The sequence below is a fragment of the Pezoporus occidentalis genome, unplaced genomic scaffold (genome assembly GCF_034315485.1).
Source record: "Pezoporus occidentalis ecotype Australia unplaced genomic scaffold, CSIRO_AGI_Poc_V1 ctg11, whole genome shotgun sequence".
NCBI classification, from domain to species: Eukaryota; Metazoa; Chordata; class Aves; order Psittaciformes; family Psittacidae; genus Pezoporus; species Pezoporus occidentalis.
Window position 1 is genome coordinate 2,453,273 of NW_026912886.1, and position 24,976 is coordinate 2,478,248.

General features: G+C 37.1%; 1 protein-coding gene across 3 annotated transcripts in view; it reads right to left on the minus strand.

Moving 5' to 3' along the window:
• The window catches only part of TJP1 (tight junction protein 1), a 193,256-nt gene that overhangs the window by 18,345 nt on the left and 149,935 nt on the right, over positions 1 to 24,976 (minus strand). For all 3 annotated transcript variants that reach the window (XM_062626921.1, XM_062626932.1, XM_062626910.1), the window contains 18 exons: positions 19,262 to 19,386; positions 18,952 to 19,054; positions 17,303 to 17,582; positions 16,642 to 16,745; positions 15,885 to 16,053; positions 15,385 to 15,529; positions 9,709 to 9,845; positions 7,320 to 7,425; positions 6,337 to 6,487; positions 5,698 to 5,806; positions 4,773 to 4,992; positions 4,169 to 4,353; positions 3,941 to 4,036; positions 3,428 to 3,510; positions 2,882 to 3,092; positions 2,342 to 2,442; positions 820 to 1,170; positions 172 to 423 (listed from right to left, as the gene is read on the minus strand). In XM_062626921.1, coding sequence (XP_062482905.1) covers positions 172 to 423; positions 820 to 1,170; positions 2,342 to 2,442; positions 2,882 to 3,092; positions 3,428 to 3,510; positions 3,941 to 4,036; positions 4,169 to 4,353; positions 4,773 to 4,992; positions 5,698 to 5,806; positions 6,337 to 6,487; positions 7,320 to 7,425; positions 9,709 to 9,845; positions 15,385 to 15,529; positions 15,885 to 16,053; positions 16,642 to 16,745; positions 17,303 to 17,582; positions 18,952 to 19,054; positions 19,262 to 19,386 — 2,928 coding nt within the window. The remainder of the gene's footprint in view (positions 1 to 171; positions 424 to 819; positions 1,171 to 2,341; positions 2,443 to 2,881; positions 3,093 to 3,427; positions 3,511 to 3,940; positions 4,037 to 4,168; positions 4,354 to 4,772; positions 4,993 to 5,697; positions 5,807 to 6,336; positions 6,488 to 7,319; positions 7,426 to 9,708; positions 9,846 to 15,384; positions 15,530 to 15,884; positions 16,054 to 16,641; positions 16,746 to 17,302; positions 17,583 to 18,951; positions 19,055 to 19,261; positions 19,387 to 24,976) is intronic.

Genomic DNA, 24,976 nt, shown 5'->3' on the forward strand with positions numbered 1-24,976 from the left:
CACAAAACATTAGATGATGCTTAGCAATTCAGATGCACTGTTTTTTGTAACCTGCATGATCTCTTATAGCAAAAAAATTAGATGGAATTCTCCAAATAAGGGCAAAACAAAAAGATCATGTGCTAGCTTGATGTATAGCAGGAAATCAGCGCAACAATGTGGCACAGGTACCTTTGCTGGATCTATATGCGGCGATAAGGATGATGACTCTTGTTCTCTTAGGACTATATGAGCTCCCTCAGTACTTGATGCTCTTAAGGGGCCCGCCTGTGGTTGGTAAGAGTTGTAAGGAGCAGCAGTAGGCTCCTCCAGTCTGACATTACTTAGGTTTACATTAGCATTTACTGCGGAGGCTGATGAGGTTGCAGGGTTTGATTCAGGCGACGGGGAAAGGTAAGGGACTGCAGGTGAGGCTTCTGCTTTCTGTGAAGTGTTTAAAATATTTTAAATATACCACTATTGAATCACTGTATGACTTTTTGATTTATATTAATATAATTTAAATGATGCTTTGACCAATGCAGCTAGATGTAGAATGAAATGTACTGAATGCATCATGCACTAGCACTTCCAGAAATTATGCTGAACATTAAAGCAAAACATTTAAAGTAGAATGGTACTTCAATCCCCCTGCTGTCAGAATGAGCCACTGAAACAGATAGGGCAAGCCGATTCTCTAACTCACTGATGTTGTCGTTGACAGATTCTTGTATGCACGCACAATACTGGTAAGCAGACCATAAATACAGATTTCTTGTTCAAGACAACTCAGAACCTGAAGTTAATGCACAGTGTCAGTGTACAGAATTACTTTCTTACCGGCTGAGTAGTTGTTTTAAATCCTGAAGAATCAACTCTGAGATTTGGCTGCGGCTGAGCTTGAGATGCATAAGTAGGGTAAGTTTGAGTATCATGATGCATTCCAGAAGAATCCTCTCTAACAGGTTCAGAAGAACGTGTAATAGCAGATTCAGGAGGTGTCCCAACCTCGTCATTCAGAGTTTCATCCAGTTCTTGATCAGTATAAGCACCTCCTTCTGTATCTGTGTCTTCATAATCAGATGTGTGTCTACTGTCTGTGCTATACATAGAATATTCACTACCAGGAGCTGAGAGGTAAGAAAGGCGGTCATCGTGTAAATCAAGGTCCTCACTTGTAGCACCATCTGCCTGTGTCAAACAAAATTAGAGTACATGCTTTTTGAAATACCTTTTCAAGAGTGCCCTTTTTCTTGCATTGTAAAGCTAGGATTTTTTTGAGTGTGTGTGAATAATTAAACCTGAACAAATGGAAGGCATCTATTCTGTTCTGAACCACAACAGAAGGTCTGGTAGTTAAAGAAGTTAGTTATATTCCAAATCCAGCAGCATAGCAAGAATATGAGATTTCAACAACTCAGAGTATCACAAAGGAGGAGAAATCAGGTTTTTAATCATTGAAGATGTTAGCCTTACACTTAAAAGCCTTTTCTGCAGTCTAGCTCTTTTAATCATTTCACTAAAGGGTCAGATGACTGTCAGTGTAAGAAACAGGACAGTGTATAGTGTTCATATAAATCAGTGTTTCAAAAGATACAAAGCTACACTTCAAAGTGATATTATGATACTGGAATCATTAACTTCAGGTTAAAATATATATATGAGGGAAAAAAGACCTAATAAAGATATATCTAATTAAGAATTATGTAGCAATAGCTGATCAATCATTTGCTTACTTACAGTTGGCACTTTGCTTGATATTAGTTCAAGAGGATGGATCTAATGTGCATAGAGTCAACATGCAGCTTGAGAAGGCAAGTGGAGTTTTAGTGGTGAACACAGAATACCAACTTCTGATTTTTTTAACTGTGTTCTCACAACTAAGAGAACACTGGTCCCAAAAAGGTCACAAAGAACATGAATATGCCACCTGCTTTTTTATTAGTAAAAAATTCATCATCAGGCAATCCCAGCCAATAGCAAAACACCCAGAAGTTTTAATGAAAAAGCACCCAATCCTGACAAAATCTTCAAAGCAAGAGCATATCCTCCAGTTAACTGGAGCATAACCTCCAGAGGTCAAAAGCTCTCACTGACTACACTCTCCCTCACAAGGACAACTGTACAGCCCTCATGAACAGAACAACTGACCTCATGTAGTGACAAATCAGTGATGAGCAGTTTACAGTCATGAGGCATTACTGCTTTAGATCTTCAAAGGATGGTTAAAGTGAGTAATTAAAAAGAAAAGCAAACGTAATTCCACAAGTATCTGCCCACATCTGTAATACCAGATACAACGAAAGAACAAATAACTTCTCATAAATAGTTTTGTCATTTCTCCCAAAAAATTATTTCTTACCTTTCCTTCTGAAACCCACACTAGTTGGTTCTGTTGTTGCTGAATTGCTTCTTTCAGAGCTCCATACCATCCTTCATTCATTGAATTCAAGTTAATGGTAGCTAGAAGTACAGGAGGTTAGTTTGACTTATGATTTCTGCAACTACAAGAAGGATTTGTACCTCCAGTAATAAAAGCAATATAAACTGGTAAGTTAAAGCTATGAGATTTAAATAGTACTACAAACATTAGCATTCAAAGCACAGTTAAAAGCCTGATATAGTTTGGGACATTTTTTTCCAAATGGGAAATACTGAGTTAACAGTAATTTGGAATAAAGCAATACTTGAGTTTAGCCATCATCTTCCTATTTATGGACGTTTGATTTTGGCTGACGAACCGGCAAAGCCACCAGATCTATTATTAGAAACATCATTTTGACATTTCATATTACATTTATGCAGTTACGTGCAAACAATGCACACATCAATGAGCTGTCGGTTACTGAACACCTCCCCCTCTCTCTCAGATATACTAAAATTAGTATATGTAATTACTTACTTGTGAAGAGATGGTGATTGTTTTTGCGTAGCTTGTGAGCTCTTTCATACAGCTTTCTGGCACTTTTCCGTGATTCTGGGCACAACCTCATTCTCATAGTCTTTACACCTTGCTTAGAATCAGGATTTAGGAACACTACAATAGGATACCACTGGGCATAATTCAGACGGTCCACTGCATTAGGAGTGACATCTAATAAAGCATGTTTGTCCTGTTGTGGTAAAAAGGACAGAAGCACAGAAGTGAATCACTTAAGATTTTATTTTTTTTCCCCTTTAACATCCTCCAGAAATCTACTTGCTGTTACTTTTACAGAGTTCATTGTCTCAAAAAGTATTGATTCAAATTCTTTTCCTATTTGAATACTGGAAACCAAACGAATTCAAATATCAGGCTACACAGACATATACATTTTGAACATGAGAAAATTATTTTTAAACACACTCATTACTTAGTCTTCTAAATTTGAAACACCCAACACCTTACTTGATGATACCTGTTTTACCCTTTTTTGTTTTAAAAGTATAGTGACAGTAAAAGACTTACCCTATCAATTATCTGTTTTATAGTGTGAAGACGAATAATGCCAGAACTACGTTGGTCAGTACCAGCATCTCTTGGTTCACTTTCTGGTAAAAAGGACACAGTAAAAAATCTGTTGCAAGTTTACAAAATATTCTACATTGACTCATTAAGATAAAACCACTCCATAGCTCAAACTGTTAATTCTGATTGAAGACATTCCCCCTCCCTCAAAATAATACATTAAAATCAGCCCACTGATTTGACCACGAAAAATCACTGTATCTTTACATACGCACTTAGAAACAGGGTAAAGCACCAAATTAAAATTAAATTTGAGAAGGCTATAAATAGAACTAATATTACTTTTACCCTCAGAGAATTCTAAGTAACCAGTGAAAGAGCTTATGTTTTGTCTGTTCCTTTACACTATCAACATCTTGTTAAATATGGTAACAGCTAAAGTAATGTAGAAACTGTCTAGCTAAAAGGAAGTTGACCATTTCGTAACTACACAAAACATTATTCCACACTTACTTGCAATTTGAAAGATATCTGGTTCTTCTCTAGCAAGTTTCTCACGTGCCACATCAGCTATTGGACCGAAAATGGTTACAGGTCTGAGAAACCCAGCTAGAATTGAAAGCAAAAAGTCAAAATGCATTGATTGCTTAAAACAAATGCAAGACACTCTTCTATATGTAGGCTATGACAAAGCAAATCAGACAGATCTGTTATTCTGCAACAGCAAGAATAAAGCCATACCTTCCCGAAGAACAACTCTCTCATAGGCAGGAAACTTTGTCTGAACAGGTTGTGCAGAAAGATCTTCTCTGCTTTTTCGTAGATTTCTTTTTGAACTACGTAAACCTCGGAATCTCCAAAAATCCGCTCGATCTCCTCCTGCTGTCTTTGGAAGTGTGTACTGTACACTAGCTAGCTGCTCAGCTCTAAGACAACAACAAATCCCAACCAGTTATCACAGAAGTCAGCTTCTGAAGTAATGCTTGACTAGCAAGCTTATACTTCCAAAACCCACTACCACCTGCTGAATCAAGCTTTTGTTGTTTCTGTATTAGACAGAACTAGATTGAACTACAGAGGCTGATATCACATTTCTAAAGCATTACATAGCCTTGTCTCTTGCATTGAAGAGAAAGCTTTTAGCGTTTTTGTGGACTGTACAAGACTTAAAAGCAAATACATAGGTTAGATATTTAACTGCAACTTGTTTTAACACTGTCACTTTTTCTGACTAAACCAGTTCTATAAACCTCTGTCCTGCAGCCAAGTGCAATCATTCATTCTACAGATGCAGAATTTAAAATCATAACTTTAAACCAGCAATTTAGGTATTTTAATATCGTACCTGTTTTTGTTAGGTATGATACCTCTTTCGACTTCCTTATGATTCTTGCCAATTCGAATTGCCAGCCATGAACCCAGTTTGCCATTGTACAGAGTGTCCACCACGCGGAACACTTCACCTTTGTTGAAACTTAGTCCATAAGGAGATTCCTTTTCATATTCAAAATGAGTTCTAATATAGAAAGAATCCCCTACATCAGACTCAACAATGCGACGATAGACTGAAAAAAGGAAAAAGAAAACCAAAAGTAGAATGTGTTATGTAAACTCAAGTGATGTCCTAATGCTCACAAGAGCAACAGTGCTTCACCTTCTGCTTGTTTTCAATATACAGTAATACTTCAAGAAGCTGTAATGTCTCAAAGCTGCTCCATTTTAAACAGTGTAACTATTAATACCAACTTAATCTACCAATATAAACTCAGCTTTCAAGGCAAGAAATTCTCTGCCAGTGCAAGTTCAATTCCGTTCACCTGGAAGGAATTAATCTTACTGGGAAAGAAGTTTGTGTGCGCAACACAGTGTCATCATTCATTTTCAATGTGTCCTGGGTTCAGCTGTAACAGTTACAGCTGAACACAGGATACAATGGTAGGACTCCAACAGACTTTCCTGCTGCCCCCCAGGTTTCACACCATACTTCTATCAGATGCCAGGAGTTACTTTCAGTGGGGTTTTTGTGGGGTTATTTTGGTAGGGGGTTTTGTTTGTTCCTTTGGGCTGGGGAGGAGGGGAGGCAACTGTTACAATTTCAATCTCTAGTCCACTTGTAGTAATAACCTATCCCAAAGCCAAATAAAACCCAAAACTTGACAATCTTCATAAGGCAACAACTTCTTGGAAGCCAGAAGTTAGTCATCATTCACTATACTTCTTATGTTGCTCCTAGCAATCTACTACATTGCTCCCAATATACAAATATTTACCATCTTTTTTCTTCTGTGCTAAAATGGTCACTTCTTCACCTTTAGGAAGATCAAGCAAAAAAAGGACAGCTTCTTCTCTGATGATATTTGTGAAGTCTACGTTATTTACCTGGTATCAATGAAATAATTGGTTTGATTTAGCATATGGCATTACTGTAACAGATTTAACCATACAACAGGAAACCTGTATCAGCTTATTGCTATGATTTTTTTTTCTGAATTCAGTTTCATACATGCACCATGCACGTCTATCTCAAGGTCTCCTGTATCTCCGAGTAGTGCGCCACGTTATTTCTCGATAAACCATTGCTTCCAGAATAACAGGTAGCTGTTCATTAGCTGTTCCTTAGATAAATATTACAGAACATTTAAAACCACCAGTAAGAGTCCTCACAATTTAGTGACTGAACAGTTATCAAACAACTTTATCAACTGAATCAAATCTCAGAAATTGGATGTAAAACTTAATAGCCTTCCTAACAACAGTATAGTAACAAGTTTTTGCTGCTATTAATTCATGGAGTAAGTGCATACAGAAAAACCCCTCTAAGAACTACAAAGTTAATATATTCAATGCTACAGAAAGGAAACCTACTTTGGTACAGGAAAACATTTGTACTGTTATTGGTTTTGACATACCCTGAGAATCTGGTCCCCTTCCTCTAATCCTTCTTTTGCTGCAGGGCTGTCTTCCAGAACACCAGCTACAAATATGCCAACATCATTGCCACCTGCTAGTCGCAAGCCCACACTATCTCCTTTTCTGAATTTTACCAGTTTCATGCTTGGCCTAGAGATTTAGAAAATATTTCATTTAGAGATGTAATAGCATAAAACATGCTGGTAAATTTGAGACTGAGCATATGCAAAGAACTAATTTGCTTAACATTTAAATCAGAGAATGTTTTGCTATCCATATCATTAACTGCTTATCAACTGCAGCATTACAATACACTCATTAGCACTTCAAAAAACCCACCTGTATTTACATGTTTACTGGGGGTGGTTTGTCTAACAGTGATTTAACTGAGACACTTGGATACTCTTCCATAAATGCTCCTCCTTGTAAACAACTGTCCTGACATATACATTTATTTTGGCTCTAAAGACATTTAGATAAATTTGAGACAAAACCAAACTAGAATCTATTCCCATGTACACTAATGCCAATAAAGGAGATCCCAGTTGAAGCAGACTCACTTCCATGTCGCAACCTCACACATTTCTGTAGTGATCTTCAGTCACTGCCCTCCGATTATTTTATAAAAGGAAAAGAATGTGCTACAGTGTCTCTCCTCTCTCTGGAGATGGGGACAGGGCAGGAGGGGCAGGGTGCCCAGAAAGAGAAAAACACTGCAGATCCTTTTCACTAGTTGATCATTCTAACTGCTCATTTCCATAGAGAATTACTAGACTTTAAAATGGTATATTAAACAATATAAGCGCCAGCAAGATGCAGGAATAAACCTTAAGTCTATATCCTGATATTTCTGAACAGAAGTATCAGCACAGCATATTGGATTTGACATTAGATCATTTACACAGGTTATTCATCACTTTAGATAAAAGCTTGGTTTGCTCTAGAACCAGGCATATTTGAATAGAATTCAGAGTTACATTACCGAAGCATTCCATCTTCATGGGTTGAATTGGGCAAAGGGCCATCAGACGGACTGACTGGTAAATCGACATCTGGCTGACCTCCTTGTGCATACACTGGCTTTGGTTCTATTAAAATACCAAAAGACTTCAAATATCCATTTGGTCATTTAAAGATGAGTAAGTAAAGCTTACCTTTATAAAAATCTAATTACTTTCTCAGTAACCCACCTCTAGCCTACTTCAACACACTTGGCAGTGTAATAGAACAACAGTGTAATAGAACAACAGAAGACACTCTCACTGTGCCATTCAAAGCAGCATGATTACTGGCCTAAGTATTACTTCAGTAAAAATCCCCAAACTTCCTTTGTACTTCATTAAGTACTCCGAACACTGCAGAACTACGAGAACTAGAAGGCTGTGTGATCCCAAGACCACTTTCAACCCTCCCGTCTCTCACCTTGATTTAACTGATATAACTTTTACATTTTCCACGGGCTCTCTTCCATCAGGAATTCAATTCCTGAAATGAAAATACTACATTGGACCTACTGCTGCATGCCTTGAGGCTGGCAGATTTTGATGCTTACTTTGGTCCAGTTGGCAGTTCTTAAAGGTAAGCCCATACTATGGCTTTGCTGCATAGATTCCCTCAAGTCACTAAGAGGAAACTGCCACTGCTATCTTCCCTTAGTAATGAACATTAACAGGGGCTCTTCTCTGCTACTTGGTTGCTTACTTTAAAAGAAATTCTATTTAAGGCTTATCTCTGCACATTTGAAAAAAGTTGATTTCAAATGAGGCTGGCTTCAAACAACAACTCTGTATTCTTTTCAAATTACTAAATGGACTAATTTGAAATTGGTAATTTCAGCCTCTGATGAATCCCTCTGAACAAATACTTTCCTTTCACCCTCCTTGGACACAAACAACCACGAGTTTTCTTGCTCTCAGTCTAAGCAGCAAGCTGCCACAGAATCTACCAACTACTTTTCTAACAACGTTTTTATTACAGTCTTTGAAACATCCTAATATCCCTAGCACTTTCTGTAAAGCTGTTAAAGGATTATATCCTTTATTGCACCTTTTTTTCTCAGACTATGAATTATAGCAAGTTCATTTTATCTGCAGACACAAATTTAAATATTGTCTTTATGTATTGGCCTACATCTCCTCCCATCCAAACTAAGTATTTCCACATGCATCTTCTCATTCACTTAGTAACGAGTAATTAATTCTTCCCCACTAACCGACAAAATCCTCACAGTACTTATTACTTGCTTGCCAGTCCTTCAAACTAATCATTAGTACATTATTTTGGATTAAGAACCATCTCAAGCATCTCCTGGCTGGCTTTGAATTATGCCAGTTATTAATCTTTAATATTTTCTAAAAAGACAGAATTCATGCAATCTCACTACCACATCTTTTTTCTATCTTGGCAAATATAAACTTACTTCATGTGCATGTTGTTCCTTTAGGTCACCCTCCGTGACTTTTTTTAAATAATCTCTCCTGCATTAGGAAGTCTACTGTTCTCATTTTCAGGAAATTTCAGTCTGTCAACACCGTAACTCCTCCAATTCTTCACTGAGCTACTCAATACTATACACAGGAGTATAACCCCTCATTCCCTAAGACTGCACATATTTTCAAGTTTGCATGTGCTTTTTCCTCATTTGGCCCAGCCTTTCAAGAGCCACCTCTAAACCACCTGCACAGCTCCTCTTCACTGAAAGTGCCTCATTCTGTAAATGAAAATATTACAAATCAGCCTGCCCAGAACAATGTCTTGTCACTGTTACATTTTTTGTCTCTTTTACACCAACTGGCATTTATGTGCTGCCATTTAGCTTATCCTTCCCTCTTGGAAAAAGATGAATGAGGTTTTGTTAGACGTACTGCACTTGTTAAAATGCTTTCTTGGTCCATGACTGTAATTAGCAAGTGCTACACTAACAGAGCATTTCAGAGTGTTCTGAATTGTCTCGGAAGCAGTAGCTCTATACATGGTTGCCTACATCCTTGTTTAAATATAGTCTGCTACAGTAAACCCTAAAAACCAGTCTACTAATTGCCTCTCAGAAGAGAAATAGCAGATCTTAAGCTTACTTGAGAAATCAGGACAAAACTCTTTATGACCATCACCTACAAATACAACTCTAAAGACTGAAGTCTGACCCCTATATAATGGGCAGACCCCACAGCTTAGGTTTCCAGGACCAAAACTCTAAAGATATAAACAGGGGTATGATTACAAAGACTGTTAATATTCAGAAACAAAAATACTTAGGACTTGGTCTGTTTTAAGACCCTAGTAATCATTTCACAAATATGCAATGGCATGAAGTCTTCAGTGATCATCCATTCTCAGCAACATGTACAATTACTGTATTTTAATGTTTTTACCTGGAAGTGGTGGAGTTTGTTTTTCAGCTCTTTCGACTGCTACCTCTTCCATAGTTTTAGGAATGTCATCTGCATTCTTTACAGGTGTAGAGACCGCTCCTGGTTTCGTTATTCTCTCATCTTCTTTGCTTCGAAGACTGTATCAGAAAAAAGATTTACTCTACATATAGAATTGTTTCTATGACTTTGATCTACTAAGACTAAAGAATAAATCCTTTCATTCATGAAGTTAATGTCTAGTGGGTAAGGAACTACCAACTACTATTTAACAAGGCTTTGTTCTTAGACTATCACATCATTAATAATTTTTACCATTTCTTAATCCAGGCATTTTTTCCCTAACTTCATGTTAATAAAGGACTTCTCTACATATGGCTATTTAGAAAGAGGAAGGACACAGTGAAACATACTGCTCTCCACTTCAAGCACGGAAGTCATAAACATGCTCTGTATATTGAAAGCTTTCAAAGAAATTGAGAAGGGAAGAAACGGAGAAGAGCAGTTATGATGGCTGTCTTCATACACCTCCCTACAGAAATCATGGATTTTTAGACTTAATTTTTCATCTTTGCTGTGATCAAGCTAATATATCTGATCCTTCATATGCCATGTGCTCTGGAACAAACGTGTTGTCAGTGCAGCTCTTGGTAGGGATTTGCAGAGATAAAAGGTAGAACACAAACATGCCCTTGATATCTTAGTCTTCAGAAGACTGTAAGGCCTTCAATCCAAGCTATTACAGGACAGGAATGCTTCTCATACACTCAGTCATCCATGTATTTCAGTAATACAACAACTCGCTGCTTCTTACGCATTTGTTACAAATGCTTTCAGTGTAAAACAAAGACATGTAGAAAAACTTTAAAAAGAAAAGAATAAAATCTCTTGTTCTTTACACAATGAGACTAACTAAAGCTCATAGAACATAATTTCTATTCCTTCAGCTCAAAGGATCAGGCATTCTTATGTTGTTATATAAAAGTATAGCTACCAGCTGTACCATAGTAGAAATGAACAATACGTATGTCGTATGTCAAAATGCTGTTAACACTGCTATCTTTTGAAACTTAAATCATTTAATAGGCTCAGAGCATTAATAATCACCTGGAAAAACAGAAGTAGGTCAATATATCAAAGAGGCAGTCTTAATTCAAGACCATGTACATTTAAAAAAAGGAAATACAATTGCTGAAAGTTGTCAAATAAACAAGGATGTAAAAAGATAAAAAGTATCGGAGACAAGAGACACAAACAAATCACAGCTTTTTATGTAGTAAGAGACTCAGTTGCCCAGTAGGGGAAAAATACTTCCTCAAAGAGAACAATGGCCTGGTCAGTAGGCGCAAGCCCATCTCCTCTCATAAAGAAGGTATCTGTCAAGTCTTCCACTACCAACAGCTAGATGGTGCTACTAGCAAATAATGAGTATCAATTCCCTTAAAGTTCAAATGTACCAAAAAATAAAAAAAAGTTTTATTTTAAAGAGTAAATACTATTTTTAATCAAAACTGATATTTCAAGAGTTGGAAGTATGACTCAGGAAACAGATCCCGACAAATCTATTCATCCAAGATGGGCAAAAAACAATAAATAGTAAACATCTAAATACAAGAAGAATGTGCTTTCCTGAAGCAATGTGAAGTCTTAAACACCAGAAACAAAGCTTAGCTATTCAGCCAAGACACACTAAAGACTTTTCAGCACTTTCTTCTGCCAGTTCTGAAGGCAACTAAAAAGAAAAAAACAAAAAAGCTACCACCAAACATACACACACACACACAAAGAATACAGAAACGCACTGGAAATACTGCCACCCCAACAATCTGGGAAGACACTGGCACCCTTACCCTTAACAACCATCTTGCTGCAAGTCGCTGGTAAAAACAAGTACAGCAGCCTAATTTTTAAAATACTTATTTGTGCCTTATTTATTCAGATAAACCCCTTTGTGGGAGCTTCCAGAGTTGATTAAAATGATGCTAAAACCACTACATCCAAAATAATTAGAAGTTAGCCTTGATCTTTCTACTCTGCTCCCCAAGTTCACCTGTGAAAATCTTACTACTTCTCTTTCTGATTTCCAGCATATTTTAATTTGCACATGAAATTACGTACATAAACTAAGAGCTTATATTTTTCACCTCCAACACCAGACTAAAGTATGACTGGACTCCTCATTCCCCTGAAACTACTTCCTGGCTCACCAAAAACAGACCCACATGCATTTAGCAGTTCAAATGCATATTAAATGTCTTGGAAAAAAACCCTGTAGCAGTGCAAGCTATAACTCCCTGTCCACAGATTTTTGGGTAATGAGCACCAGTTAACAAGATATTACAGTAGATTTCCCCATGAGCCCTATCTGTTTCCACACATCTCTTAACACTTTACAGAAGCATTATTCCAAAGTAGTAGTATCTCTGTTTTGCTTTAAAAATACTGCAGTTACTAAACAAGAACAAAGTTAATTTTATATTTCTTCTCCACATAGTCCAAAACCAGTGCAATTTTATGCTGATTTTATACCCACATATAGAAAAAGGAACATAATTATGGAAGAAAACAGCTCCCAGGGACAGTAACCAAAACAGAGTTATTGAGAACAAAGCACAAAATAGTGGTGGGTAAATATCTGAAGCAATAACCTTCTAGACCTGGGCTACTGCTATGCATGTAGACAAACTGACAACTTCAATGCCTGTGAAAGGTCAGTTTTACTCCATCTAAGGCAAGAAAGTTTGAAAGGGAAAAAGCTGACAGAAGTATAAATGGTGACAGAACAAAAAGGAAGAAAATCAGAACAGCAGGAGAGTAGTATTTTTCTTGATTCACTCAAATTGTCTGGTAAACACCGAGTATTTCGCGTTACAAGATGATACAGGAAACTCTTGACTGATGCTGTCACTGGGTTCTGGGTGACAGAAACTTGTTAAAAACCTGACAGCTGCACTTCCCAAGACGCTATGTATTGTTCACTGTGTGCACTGTGACACTATTGTTTAACATCTGTGCTGCATCAGGGCCCCCTCTACCTCACTTTCCACCCCTTTCTTTTTAAAGTGTATCTAACAAGCACGTGACTTTCAGTCACAAAATGACATCAGCTATACACTACTGCCATCAGCTGTGACTGTTACTTCAGAACTGAAAGAGACTGTCTGCAATACACAGTTGGAATGTTTGTTTGCACAACAAGTTTTGAACATGCAGGCTCCTTCCAAAAGTGTTTTTAGCACATATCAAAAAGTTTACATGAAAAGACAGGCAAGAAGCTGTCCTGTACTCCAGTTTCTCAACTTGTTTTGAAAGTGGACAGATGTCTCATGCTGCATATAAACTGACAACTGTATTACAGAAGTCAACAACATCTTTCCAGAAGTAATGATGACCTCTACAAAGATTTCTCCAAGTTGCCACATCTTTCTTCTTGAGAAAGTGTTAAAACATATCAGAAAATGTTTTTGCTCTTCTAGTATCCAGGTGAGGAAGGCAGCATATGAGAGTTCCCAAGTGGGATTTCTTTCAACAGGTAAAGGGCAACCCAGCAATGAAAACTGACAGGGCTTGTCACAACCTGGCTGTAAATGCCACTTTTCAGGATGGGTTCAGCTCAGCAACCTGTTACTGCCAGAAACTTATGGAAATTCTATATCCAGGAAAACTGCAGTCACACTGGTGTGTATATACCAGCATGGAATACTGAAAGACGAACACCGAAGACCCTACCAGACCCCAAAGCAATACTGAAGCAAGTCTGCTGGCAGATTTCTGTATATTAGTGGACACCTGAAAGTGTCAGTCTGTAGTTAAGCTTGTATGAAAAGGATTCCCCTGGAGTTTCTCTCCTCATTAACATACAAACACTTGGCAGAACAGGATTTAAATAAAGACTCATAATCTTCAATATGTTTGTAATGTATCTTTAAGTTCAAATGCGATTCTCAAGCCTTTTTTTCTTCTAGATTGTCTACTGAATTTTAAATTATAAAGCAGTTGCAGCTAATTTTATCTTATAACATATCTGAACTTGCACAAGTAACCACTACGAAGAGAAGTTGCTTTTAACATGTTTTTCTTTGCATGGCTCAGGGCCCAGATTTTCTGATCTTGAAAAGAACATGTCCAACAGGAAGTCAATCCATGCCAAGGTAGTTCTTGTTCATAAAGTAGATAGAGCGGATGCATTCAGAGTTGAGATAACTTCAAAGTTCCTTCTCAGGAAGGATTTAATTCTTCTGACAGTGTAGTCCATAGGGAGGAAGTGACCATGTACCTAAACCACTGTAATAGGACAGGAAAGCACTAACACTAGGGTAAGTCAGTCACAGTTTCAGTTTTGATGTGTTTTTTTTTGTTATTCCTCCCTCCACAAGCCCTTTTCGCACAACATTAGAAATGCAGGTCCAGAAAGAAAGGCTTTAAAAACCAACAGAGATACCTCAACCTTCAGAATCAAACCCCAGCATCTCAGATGCTGCTTTTAAATTTTTCCCATTAATACAGGGTTCTTACTTGAAAACAAACTTTCATGATTTGTGGTCCCCCCAAACAGCATAGATGGAAGAGAAACAGGGATGTTTGTAAACTATGACCCAACCAGGTGTGTGTGCATGTAAGATCGGCCTTGCAGTTTTATAAACCATTAGAAGACACTACAAACCTTAAAAGGCGCAAGTGTTATTTTCCCCTTAGGCAAACAAAATGTTATTAGCAACTAGTCAGGCTTATCTTTGTTTTATGGAACAACCAGCTGCAATTGGGTTTTGACAGTTATCTGTATTTTTGACAGTATCTGTAAAACTTCAAATACAGGCTCTGAATTTGGAATTTGCAACAGGTCAATTTAACTTCTACTCCATCATCTGTGAGCATCCAGAAGGTAAACTTTTCTCTTACAAATATTTAGTAGAACCTAAAATCCAACACTGACATTCTATGTCAATAAATTAAAATGTCAATTTCCAACAAACTGGAAATACAAAACAGGACGTATGTCTATTATTCAAGACTAAAGTTTCACCTGACAGAAGACGTATCAAACCATACAAAAGATTACTTCTCTCTAAATTCATATAACACTTGTCTACTTCAGAATTATCAAAGTCCTAGTCGGACCAAGTTCAATTATTAAAAAGTACATTCCAAAAGCTAAATCTGCTGTGCAATACACCTTATTTGATAGAGGTTAAATGTATTCAGAAACAAAATGTGCAGAAACAGAAGATAAGTTTAGAGGTGGCTAAATAAAGCAAGATTTCAATATGTTTTTAGAGGTGGCTAAATAAAGCAAGATTTCAATATGTTTAACCAGGTTGAGCATTCAACAGGAACTGTGCTTCTAGTCTGCTCAAATATCCTTGCAGTTAACTGCCTTCTAAAAGCAAAATGTAACTGCATATGCTTCAATAACATATTGCTATCAAACTTACATTGCATTAATACAACCATGTTCTAAGGTTATGTTTAAAAAAGGGATAGCATTCAAGTTAAACGTTCAATTTCTCCTGAAGTCTAACAAAATTTGGATCATTATCAGCTACATCTCTCGAAACAAAGAATGCCATATTACTGCTATCATAGCTCTGCACCATGTTACTCACATTTTAATCCAAGTACTATTACAACACATTAAATAGTTGATTTTAAAAAAATAAAATAGTATAATGCTGCCATCACCTGCCGTTGCTGGGCTGTTGTGGAGAATGTCTGGAATGGTCTGAAGGCTCTGACCTCTGGTCAGGAGATCGTGAACGACTGCGGCGGGGCCTGTCATGGGATCGGTTGGAATGATCTGATGCCAGCGACTGAATTTCTGAAATGTCTGTTAAATAAAAGTTGTTTTTTCATGAAATGATTGTAATTAAAATGGTGGCATGACCTGCTCAAATGGAAATAAGCTTTTGCAGAGAACTTTTATGAAGATGTTGAATCTGTATTTATTATTTTGAAACAACTAATATTCCTGACAGAACAATTACGAGAATTGTTACTCTATAGTTTTCTCCCATTTATGAAGGTGTAGATTTCAATCACATTCAAACAAGAATTTACCCACATGACAATCTCACGCCTAACTCTTCTCCCCCCCCCCCCCCCCATCCCACTTATTTATTTCACATCTTTACAACACAGGGAATTCCTCTCCACCTTTGGAAATCAAGTTTATTCATGCTCACCATCTCTTTCTGATGCATTAGCAGAATGAATACTGTCAGAAAGATCAGGGACATTCAACAGTGTAGCTCTTTCATCTCGCTGAACGACCATCTTCAACTTCCCTTTTGATCTTTCTATTAGCGTTTTTGCATCTGCTAAGGACATATTTTCTGTCACTGTGCCATTTATCTAGAAGAGAAAAAAGCATATATAAACTTACTGAAAAAAAAACAGTGAATCTCCAGATACACATACCCACAGATTATATTTAGAAATATCCAAGATATTTACCCAATTACCAATATACAATGGACGATTATTAGGCTAATTCAAACTATGTAACATAATACAGAAAATTTTTTCACCTTTCAAAGACAAAGCCTCTACCACCAATACAAAACTTTTAAAGTATTAGTTGCATTTTTTTGAAGCACCACTGCTATATTCAGCGGTTAGGAATGGCACGTTTTTCTGCACCAACACATTTACATTAGTATCTTCAAATAAAAAGTGCTCAGTATGAATTAGAAATCCCTGGATATACTGATTTTTACCAAAAAAAAATTAACATTTAAACTGAAGACGAATTCCAGTAACGCTCAATGGCACAACATCTGAGAAATACTGATTTATACTTCAATTCATTGATCTCTGAAATAATTTAGTAAATTATACATCTTCTACCAACAATAATTATGCTATTAAGAGACAGCTTATTCTAAGAACATTTGCACAACACTCTTCCTTTTGAGCCAACATCACCACCATTTACTGTACCTTCAGTACAACATCTCCTTCCTGAATATTGCCATCTCGTGCTGCCAGGCTATCCTGTGATATTTCCTTCACAAATATGTGACTTGCCAACCGTAGACCATACTCTTCATACATCAGCAGTAAGAGAAAAAGAGAACTTATGAAACAGCAGTAAAAATGTAGGGAGGTATGTGAAGATTTACATTTACACTGGAAACACAAAGAGGACAGTGAACTCGGCACACGAAGGGCTGCAGTGGAATTACACTATGGATTTACCATTATATCAATCTCTTTTCTAACTCTGCCTGTTATCATAGCTGTTACTCAATAGCTTAATTTAGACACTACATACAGTTTGTCCTTTTCCAAACAAGACAGGCACTGAAGACTCAGCTAAAGCATATGGAAAGTATGCAGCCACTGAACACCAAATGTCAGGTGCACAGTTGGGGTTTGTTTACATTATATGATACTTTAATTAAGCCCATGTATTTTGGAATATGAAAAATACCACCAGAAACACACTAGCAGTTTTTAAATTTTCAGCTAGCTACTGGTAAAATGGGCCAACAAACTGTTAACAGCGCTGCTCATACAGTGAAGCACTTCACACTGAATGAAGCAGTTGGCCTTTAAAAAAACAGCAAAAGTCTTAGCAAGAGAATTACATACAAGTTACCTTCATTCTTCCTTGATTTCACCAGTGTTACTTTGGTGGGTTTTGCAGGCTGACTTGATGTAACCGACCTTCTGTCTGATCTTGGTGATAAGCTTCTCTCTCTGCTAGCACTCCGATCTCTTACCCAGCTCTTTTCATGCCTTCTGTTAGCACTTAGACCACTACGGCTGCTTCTTGGATCACGTATCTCTTCATCATAGCTATCATCCTCATTTTCAGACACTGGTTCAGGTTCTGGTCGAGCCACTGGAATCTGAATTTTCTTCATCCTTCGGATAGTCTACAACCAAATACTAGATATCAGCCTCTGGCTGTGTAATGCCAATGGTGTTACTGAAGGTCAGAAGACAAGACAATCCCAAAACTCGCAAGAAAACACATACGTATTTATGAATGCCCTGACTTCTTGCATCCTCACTATAAAAATTCTACGCAATCAATACAGATTGCTAGAAACATTTTTTGAGTGCTATGTTTGGTTTTACAGTTGTTTTAGTCCTTTCTGGTTCCCAAAAAGTGGCAAAATGATAACATTACAATAATACATAACACAATATTCTGTCTTCAGAGCTGCACATTTGAATGTTCTCTCTCTTTGCTTAAACCCACAGATCAGTTACTGGCACTGCTAAAAAACTTCCTTTTCCTAACATACAACCTACTATACACTCAGTGTGCTACTGACAGAAAGTCTCTTCAACTCTGAAGCTTCCCAAAGCAATATTTAGCAAGCCACAGAGGAAGAGGAACATTTTCACTGAAAGTTCAAAGTTGGTTTACACTAGCGTAGTCAGCCATTTCCAAAAAAGGCCTCAAGCCTGTTTAGAGGCTTATTTGCTACGTATTACAGAACTGAACCAAGTTATAGCATCAAGTTTTCATTAACTGCTTTTCATTACATTAATCTACACACCAAATATGTAAGATGCTAAAAGACCTGCACAGCTAATATTCTGGTGTGTGCAAGCTTTAAGAAATTGCTAAATCTACAAATACAACATATGACACACTTCTTGCAAGTATATTAAAAGCAGAAGAGCACTAGAAACCTGTCAGCATGAAAGCTTTTCTACAAGCCTGTTTTTCTACAGGCTGTTTTCCTGAACTAGCTGTTAGACATTGTGCATTTAATTTTTTTGTAAAAATCTCAAACTTCTACAGAACACCAGATTACTACCCTCAAGTGATGACCTGTATGTTTTGCAAAGTTCAAAAGCAAACCACTTTGAATAAGCCTACAGAATTATAGGAATTAAGGTAATTATACTTTATTTTGGCAAACTGCTTATTGAACATAAAAAGAATGGTGTTAGTGTCTGAACTGTGGGTAAAGTCCTTCAGCATACACAAGCCTTTGAAAATCTTGGTAAGAGTGCTTTTGGTAAACTGAGAACTTTACCATGAAGAAAAGGAGTTGAAAATATCCAGTGCTACATTACCTAAATATAATAATTTATAATAAAAAAAAAATTTGAGTGACCCACATGATAAACTCATATTGATTGTCACTTATAACATGCAGCACCACACAGGTATTATTCTAGTACCTTGCATCATGCATGTATTTCATAGAAGACAGTACACCATTTCACTTTTGCTCTGTAACTACAAAATTTAAGGAAGCTTAAATCTTTAAGACATTCACTTACAATTTTGGCATTCTTCCCACTTTTCCTCAGCTGCTGAACAGCAAACGCATGCTCGACATTATCCATTGAAACTCCATTAACCATTGCAACACGGTCATTTTCTCTAAATGAGAAACATCATAATGCACAACATAAATACTTTATGCTAAGGGGGAATGAGTGTCATTGACCAGATGAACTGTATTATAAACCTACTATACAAACAATTACAGATCAGTATCTTGAGAGCAAAACAATTGGGAGGCTTACCTACCAGTGACAAAGATGAATGCCCCCCCAAATCAGAATACAGGTATAGTTTGGCACTTACTGCAGCAGTCCTTCTGCTGGGCCTCCTTTCAGCACATCAGAAATAACTATTGATGTCTCACCGCTTTGAAAGTGAGGATTATCTCTTCCTCCAGATATTGCAATACCAAAACCAAAACCAGGGGCCTATAACATAATAGAAGCAATATTTTTACTACCTAATATTTACATAGTCAATATTCACATTCCTCTATCAAACACAGAAAGGTCCTATGGGATGAACAAAACTTTCTGTAAGAAAGAAGGATCAATGAACCATGCCATGCAATTCAAGAACAGGAGAGCGATTAAAAATAAACACTTTTAGAAGGCATAGAGTCTTAGCCTAACTACCCCATTTCTCCCAAGAGAAAGAGATTAGAGGTACTTTTTTTATGGTGTGGGCCTCTGGTGGCCATTAGTGAGACCTCAATCTTCAGTAAGCACAACATACCATACCACAGTATCAAGATAGTGATTCAAACTTGTATCACATGCTGCAACACTTTCTTTGAGGTTTCACAGTATGGCCTTTACCCAGCTTGCCCTCACTTAGCTCAGGAACCAACAGGATCACAGCACACAGCAGTACAACTGCAGGCTCAGTTCTTAGGAATACCAAGATCACTTGTACCATTAAATAAATACATCAAAACCTTGTCAGCACTTGCAAATCATCTGCATCTTAACAAAAGTAATTTGCTTCAATCTTTTCCCTCTAGGGTGACCTGCCACTACAGCAAGGTCAATGCCTCTGAAAAGTTATTCTTGTTAGTTATTTCAGGATCAAGAATGATGCTTACATTTCTGCCTGGAAGCAGTGGGGGTGGGAAATAAACTTTATAAATGTTAACTGATTTACAAACTATCTAGTTTCTCTGTCATTGCCCAGAAAACAGTCGGAAGGATATTACCACTTAAATACTGTATTTTGCTCAAGAATTTACTTTGAAGTTTTTGACTGTGCATGACAGTCAGTGGATGGGAAAGATGAGGTTTCAGCCAATTCCTCCTATTTCACACAGCAGACACTCCATGCTGGCAGACTTATTCCTTTCTTCAGACTTTGTCAAACATGACCCAGCTTTAGGAATGAGTTTCATGAAGCTACATGGCAGTCTGCACCTGGCTGCAAGACACGATACTCATTCCCATTTCTCCCAAAAGGTAGGTCATAAAAAGTTGGTCCAGATTTAGCCTATAAGCAGTAAATAAGTAGGACCATACAATACTAAAACAGAAGTCTGGAGATTCACTGTTCAGAAATCAATTTCAACAGTTAGCAAATCCTGTTGCCAAGTATGAAGAACATTAAGTTGGTCTAACAAGTAGAGGGGGAGTGGGGTGGAGTACACCTTACTGCTTCTACATTCATTTTAATTCATTAAAGGAAAACTGGACATCTTTTCAAGATGCAGCCCACCCAGATCAACCAGAAATCACAGCTGGGATTCAAGAATTAATGAAACCCTGTGCCACGCGGGACGACAGTCTAAAGGATCGTAATTGCCTACTTATGACAAGAGCTGAGGTTTTTGTTCAGTTTTATTTTCTAAATAGTAGACCAAGAGAACATATAATAGGCTATGAAAATATGTAACAAAACCCTCTTTCAAAACAGTAATATTTCCCCTTTTTCATATCACTGCTGCTTCTTTAAATATTCCATTATACACATATATTTGGGTGGGGAAGGAAAAAGGAGAAGACAAAGACATTTATGTCAAACTTCATTAAATGTTCTCTACCTTTCCTTACACCATAAGCAAAAAAATTCTCATAGCTCTTCACTCATGAGGAGAAATAAAGTCATTAGGCCAGCAGAGATGCAGAAACTCACTATGAATCTTATCTTGGTGCTTGCCATTCTATTTTTTGAGCAGATTTGCAAACCAGATCACCACTATTAAGACAACTAGTTCCACATTTTCCATGCTATTCCTTTTCAAGAAGGCCTGAAAAACTAATCTCATATGCATACATCAGTCCCATGATTAGTCAAATGCTTTCTAATAACATAAATCAAAGTCTGAAGAAATACTCTACGTTATAAAGTATAAATGAAACCCTGAATCTTTTTAAAAATTTAAGACTTTAAGTAATCTGCCAGTGAACCTCAGCCTACTACTTTTCATCATGCTGCCTATCTTCAGCTTAAGAGATAAACAATAAAATGAACTACTCTCAAAATTGAACTTGGCTCCTAGACGTCTGGAAATAGCAAGATGATCACTACAGATTATACAAGATATAAATATGTATCTTAACTAAAATCACGTATTTTTTTTGTTTGTTTAAATCAGCCACATCACAAATTCACCTGTTAGATACTGCAGTGACAACACTAATCAAAACAACACACCCCCCCCCCAAAAAAAAAAAAAACAAAAAAAACAACAAACACGAAAAAACAACCCAAAATGTACTATTCTGCTCTCCCACAGTACAGCAGCATGGGAGGAGCAGAAAGGCTCTTCAGAAGGAACACATCTAACACAGACACACGGAGCTTTAGTTCCGAATATGAAGAAATCCACATAATCTATGAAGTGTATAGATCCTCCTTAAGTCTTTTACAGTTAAGTATACAAAAGCAGAAGATTTCTCAATAAAACATGAACTGTAGCTACCTGATAAGCTTTAGCTGAACTTGACACTGGCTCAATCTCTTACAAGCTAAGCAGCAGTCTAAGAAGTTGGAAAGATAGTAAAGAAAGGGAACAAAACTCTAGGTTAGAAGTTCAAGCGTCTTCTCCTCTAAAGAAGTTTCTATTAAGACTTTTGCACAATCACGCTGGAACTCACCAACTACTGTGTTATATCACAACACAGACTGCTTCTGTGCTCTGCTCCAGACTCTCTCAGATACCCAAAACGGATTAAAAAAACCCTGATGTTTGAACTGTCAAAGCACCTCTGCTATCATGTATATATATTGCAACTACTGGGATTAAATATGCTATTTCCCAAATCTGCATGACATCTCTAGAAAGTAAAGGTCATAGACAGCAACCCTTCAGAAGAAGTGAGTAAGGCTGCATTTTTCAACAAGAAGTCCCTATGTAAAGCACTCCCTTCTTTCTGTGAGGCTCATCTTCTGAAGTTTATATAACATACTAACCCCTTTTTAAAGGGTCATTACAGGATCCAAACATGTTCAAAAAAACCCAACACATGTATCTTCAAGATATTTAAAACTTCTGAACTGCCATTAACTGATTTATAGATCAGTAACTATCCCCATAACAATGCAGAAGCATTTTTAAGATGTTTAATCCCTCAGACACCGAGATGTAAAAAAAAAAAAAACAAAAAACTCATCAATTGATTATACAGATAGAATACCTTATAGTATCTGCTACTGTGGCTTTTTTACTTCAGGAAGAAATTGCATACAAATGATAACTGGTTTTCTAAAATCTGATGAGTACTACCTAAACTGCTTTTTGTGTTTTACAGTTTTGGCTACCTTTATGGAGTCCATGAAGAGTTAAAGGAATCCTACTCTGCCATAGACAGAAGCAATGGAGTTTTAGTAGAGAACAGCACAGGTTTAAAAATGTCAGTGCTGAAATTACCTACAGGATAGAGGTAAGTCTCAAAACAGGAATAAACATAGTTCAGAATATTCTACGAAACTTTGCTAACACACACACGGCACCCAACAAACTACTTGCATTCCCCCTCTATTTTTAAGGCTGTTCACTCCAATAGATGCTAGTCATCCTTACTCATTAAGTAGTTTTGATCAAATACCATGGAAGATAACCTGGTTCCTACATAGTTTCTTTGGGACACTTGGAGGGACAACAGATCTGCTTGCCATTATGAAGAGACATGAACTGATCTAGACTGACACCAACTCTGCACTTGTCTGCCTTTCCCAGGGGGACTTACTAAGGGTTCATATTTATAATGAATTTATACTGGACCTCAGCCTTCCAATTACTTGTCTAACTTCATTTCGGAACTCAAATACTGACAAAAAGGCACAAAAAGGTTTGGTAAAAGAGCTTTGCAGGCATATCAATAAAACAGGAAGCCCATAATGGGAAGCCCAACTTGCATCTATCCCATAGAAATTCAGCATGTTAAGTATCTTAATTCCATCATACACAGCCGTGTTACTGCTCTCAGCTAAGCCTAAATCAGAGGGACATTTTAGCGTGCCTCACTAGAAAGTGAGTTCCATTCTTCAGAATGTTCTTTGTGTGGCTGACAGTAGAAGTTCTATAGCAGTTCTGTAGCTCAGCCAAGTCGAACAGATAAACTCACACAAAAAATATTCCACAATCACTCAGAGTGGCATTTCAAGTCTATTCCAATTCTGTAGCTTCTAGATACTTTTGAGGATAACTGAGATCTGGATGCATTTCACTCCTTCCAACTAAAATGGAGTCATCTCATTTACTGGATAACCTAACACGACAAGAATGTCACAAATAAAAAGCAAAATCAAAAGCCCCACAAACAAATCTGCAGTTGCTCTCCTAAATCCTCTTCCCAGCGCTAAGGATAAATTCTAAGCACCAGTTTGCTTCGCAATATTATAAGAATTTTGGTGTTGTTATCTGGCAGATGAAAAACATTCATTGTTGGTTCTAATTGGCTAAAATAATACTATCAAATTATTAACAGTACATGCCATCAGCTTTCAACATACAAATGAAAGATACCTACTCAAATAACAAAACAGTTAAAACAGTACAGTTGGCAGAAGTTTGGCACATGAAGTATCAAAACTGAAACCATCATCAAACTACACTTTTCACTGATATACTATACAAAGACATCTGACTATGTACAAAGACGTGATTTCTAGTTCCTATCTATTATTTCACAATTTGCTTGTGGTAACACCATATTGCATCATCTCATTATTCCTTTGGCTCACTGACTGAACATGTCATTTTCAAGTTTCACTGAAATAACTTTTTTTTAATGTAAGACAGTACTGATTCAATGAGTAATATGAGCAAAAAAAAATTTAAGTTTACAGAGGCTCCAGAGATGACTGCACAGCTTCAAAAACACATGAAAGGCAATTACATATAGAAATAATACTTCTTGCGCAAGAACTTGTTGACCTAAAAATCACTGGAAGCTTTAAAAGTAGCCTAGATAACTATGGCTACACAATTTTGGTTTTACTCATACTTTTCCTTCTACGTGTGGTTGCAGTTACAGACAGGATACTTTGTCAGAAAGCCTTCTGGTCAAGCCGAGTGTAGCCACTCTCCTCTTAAGAGGGCAAGCTCTCAATGATTATTTTGAATCAACAACATTAAACTCAAAAGAATCAACAGAAAGACTTTCCTTAAGCAACTCACTCCTTACTGTGTCTCTTGTACAGCCTCACAATAGCTACATCAAAAATCAATTTGGTAAGAGTAACTCAAGTAAAGGAAGAGTCAACCTAAATGTAAAAGCTGTCTTCCTATTCCCTGACTCCCTGTAAACGTTACTTTGTCAAAGGTGCACTTCTGGCCACCCAAACACACTATTTTCAGTCACTTCAAGAAAGGGGCAAGAAAATAAGGCAATTTTAAACACATTTATACTTAACTACATTGTTTTATGCCCCCGCAAATAAAGTTTTACATTTAAGTATAAATTACAGCACAATCATTAATGAACACTTAGATTTCTAACTACTTTCACTTACATAGAGAAGTAATCTAAAGCTTTGTTTCTGGCATGGTTATTTGCTGGCAGACTTATCTCTGAAATCCAACAA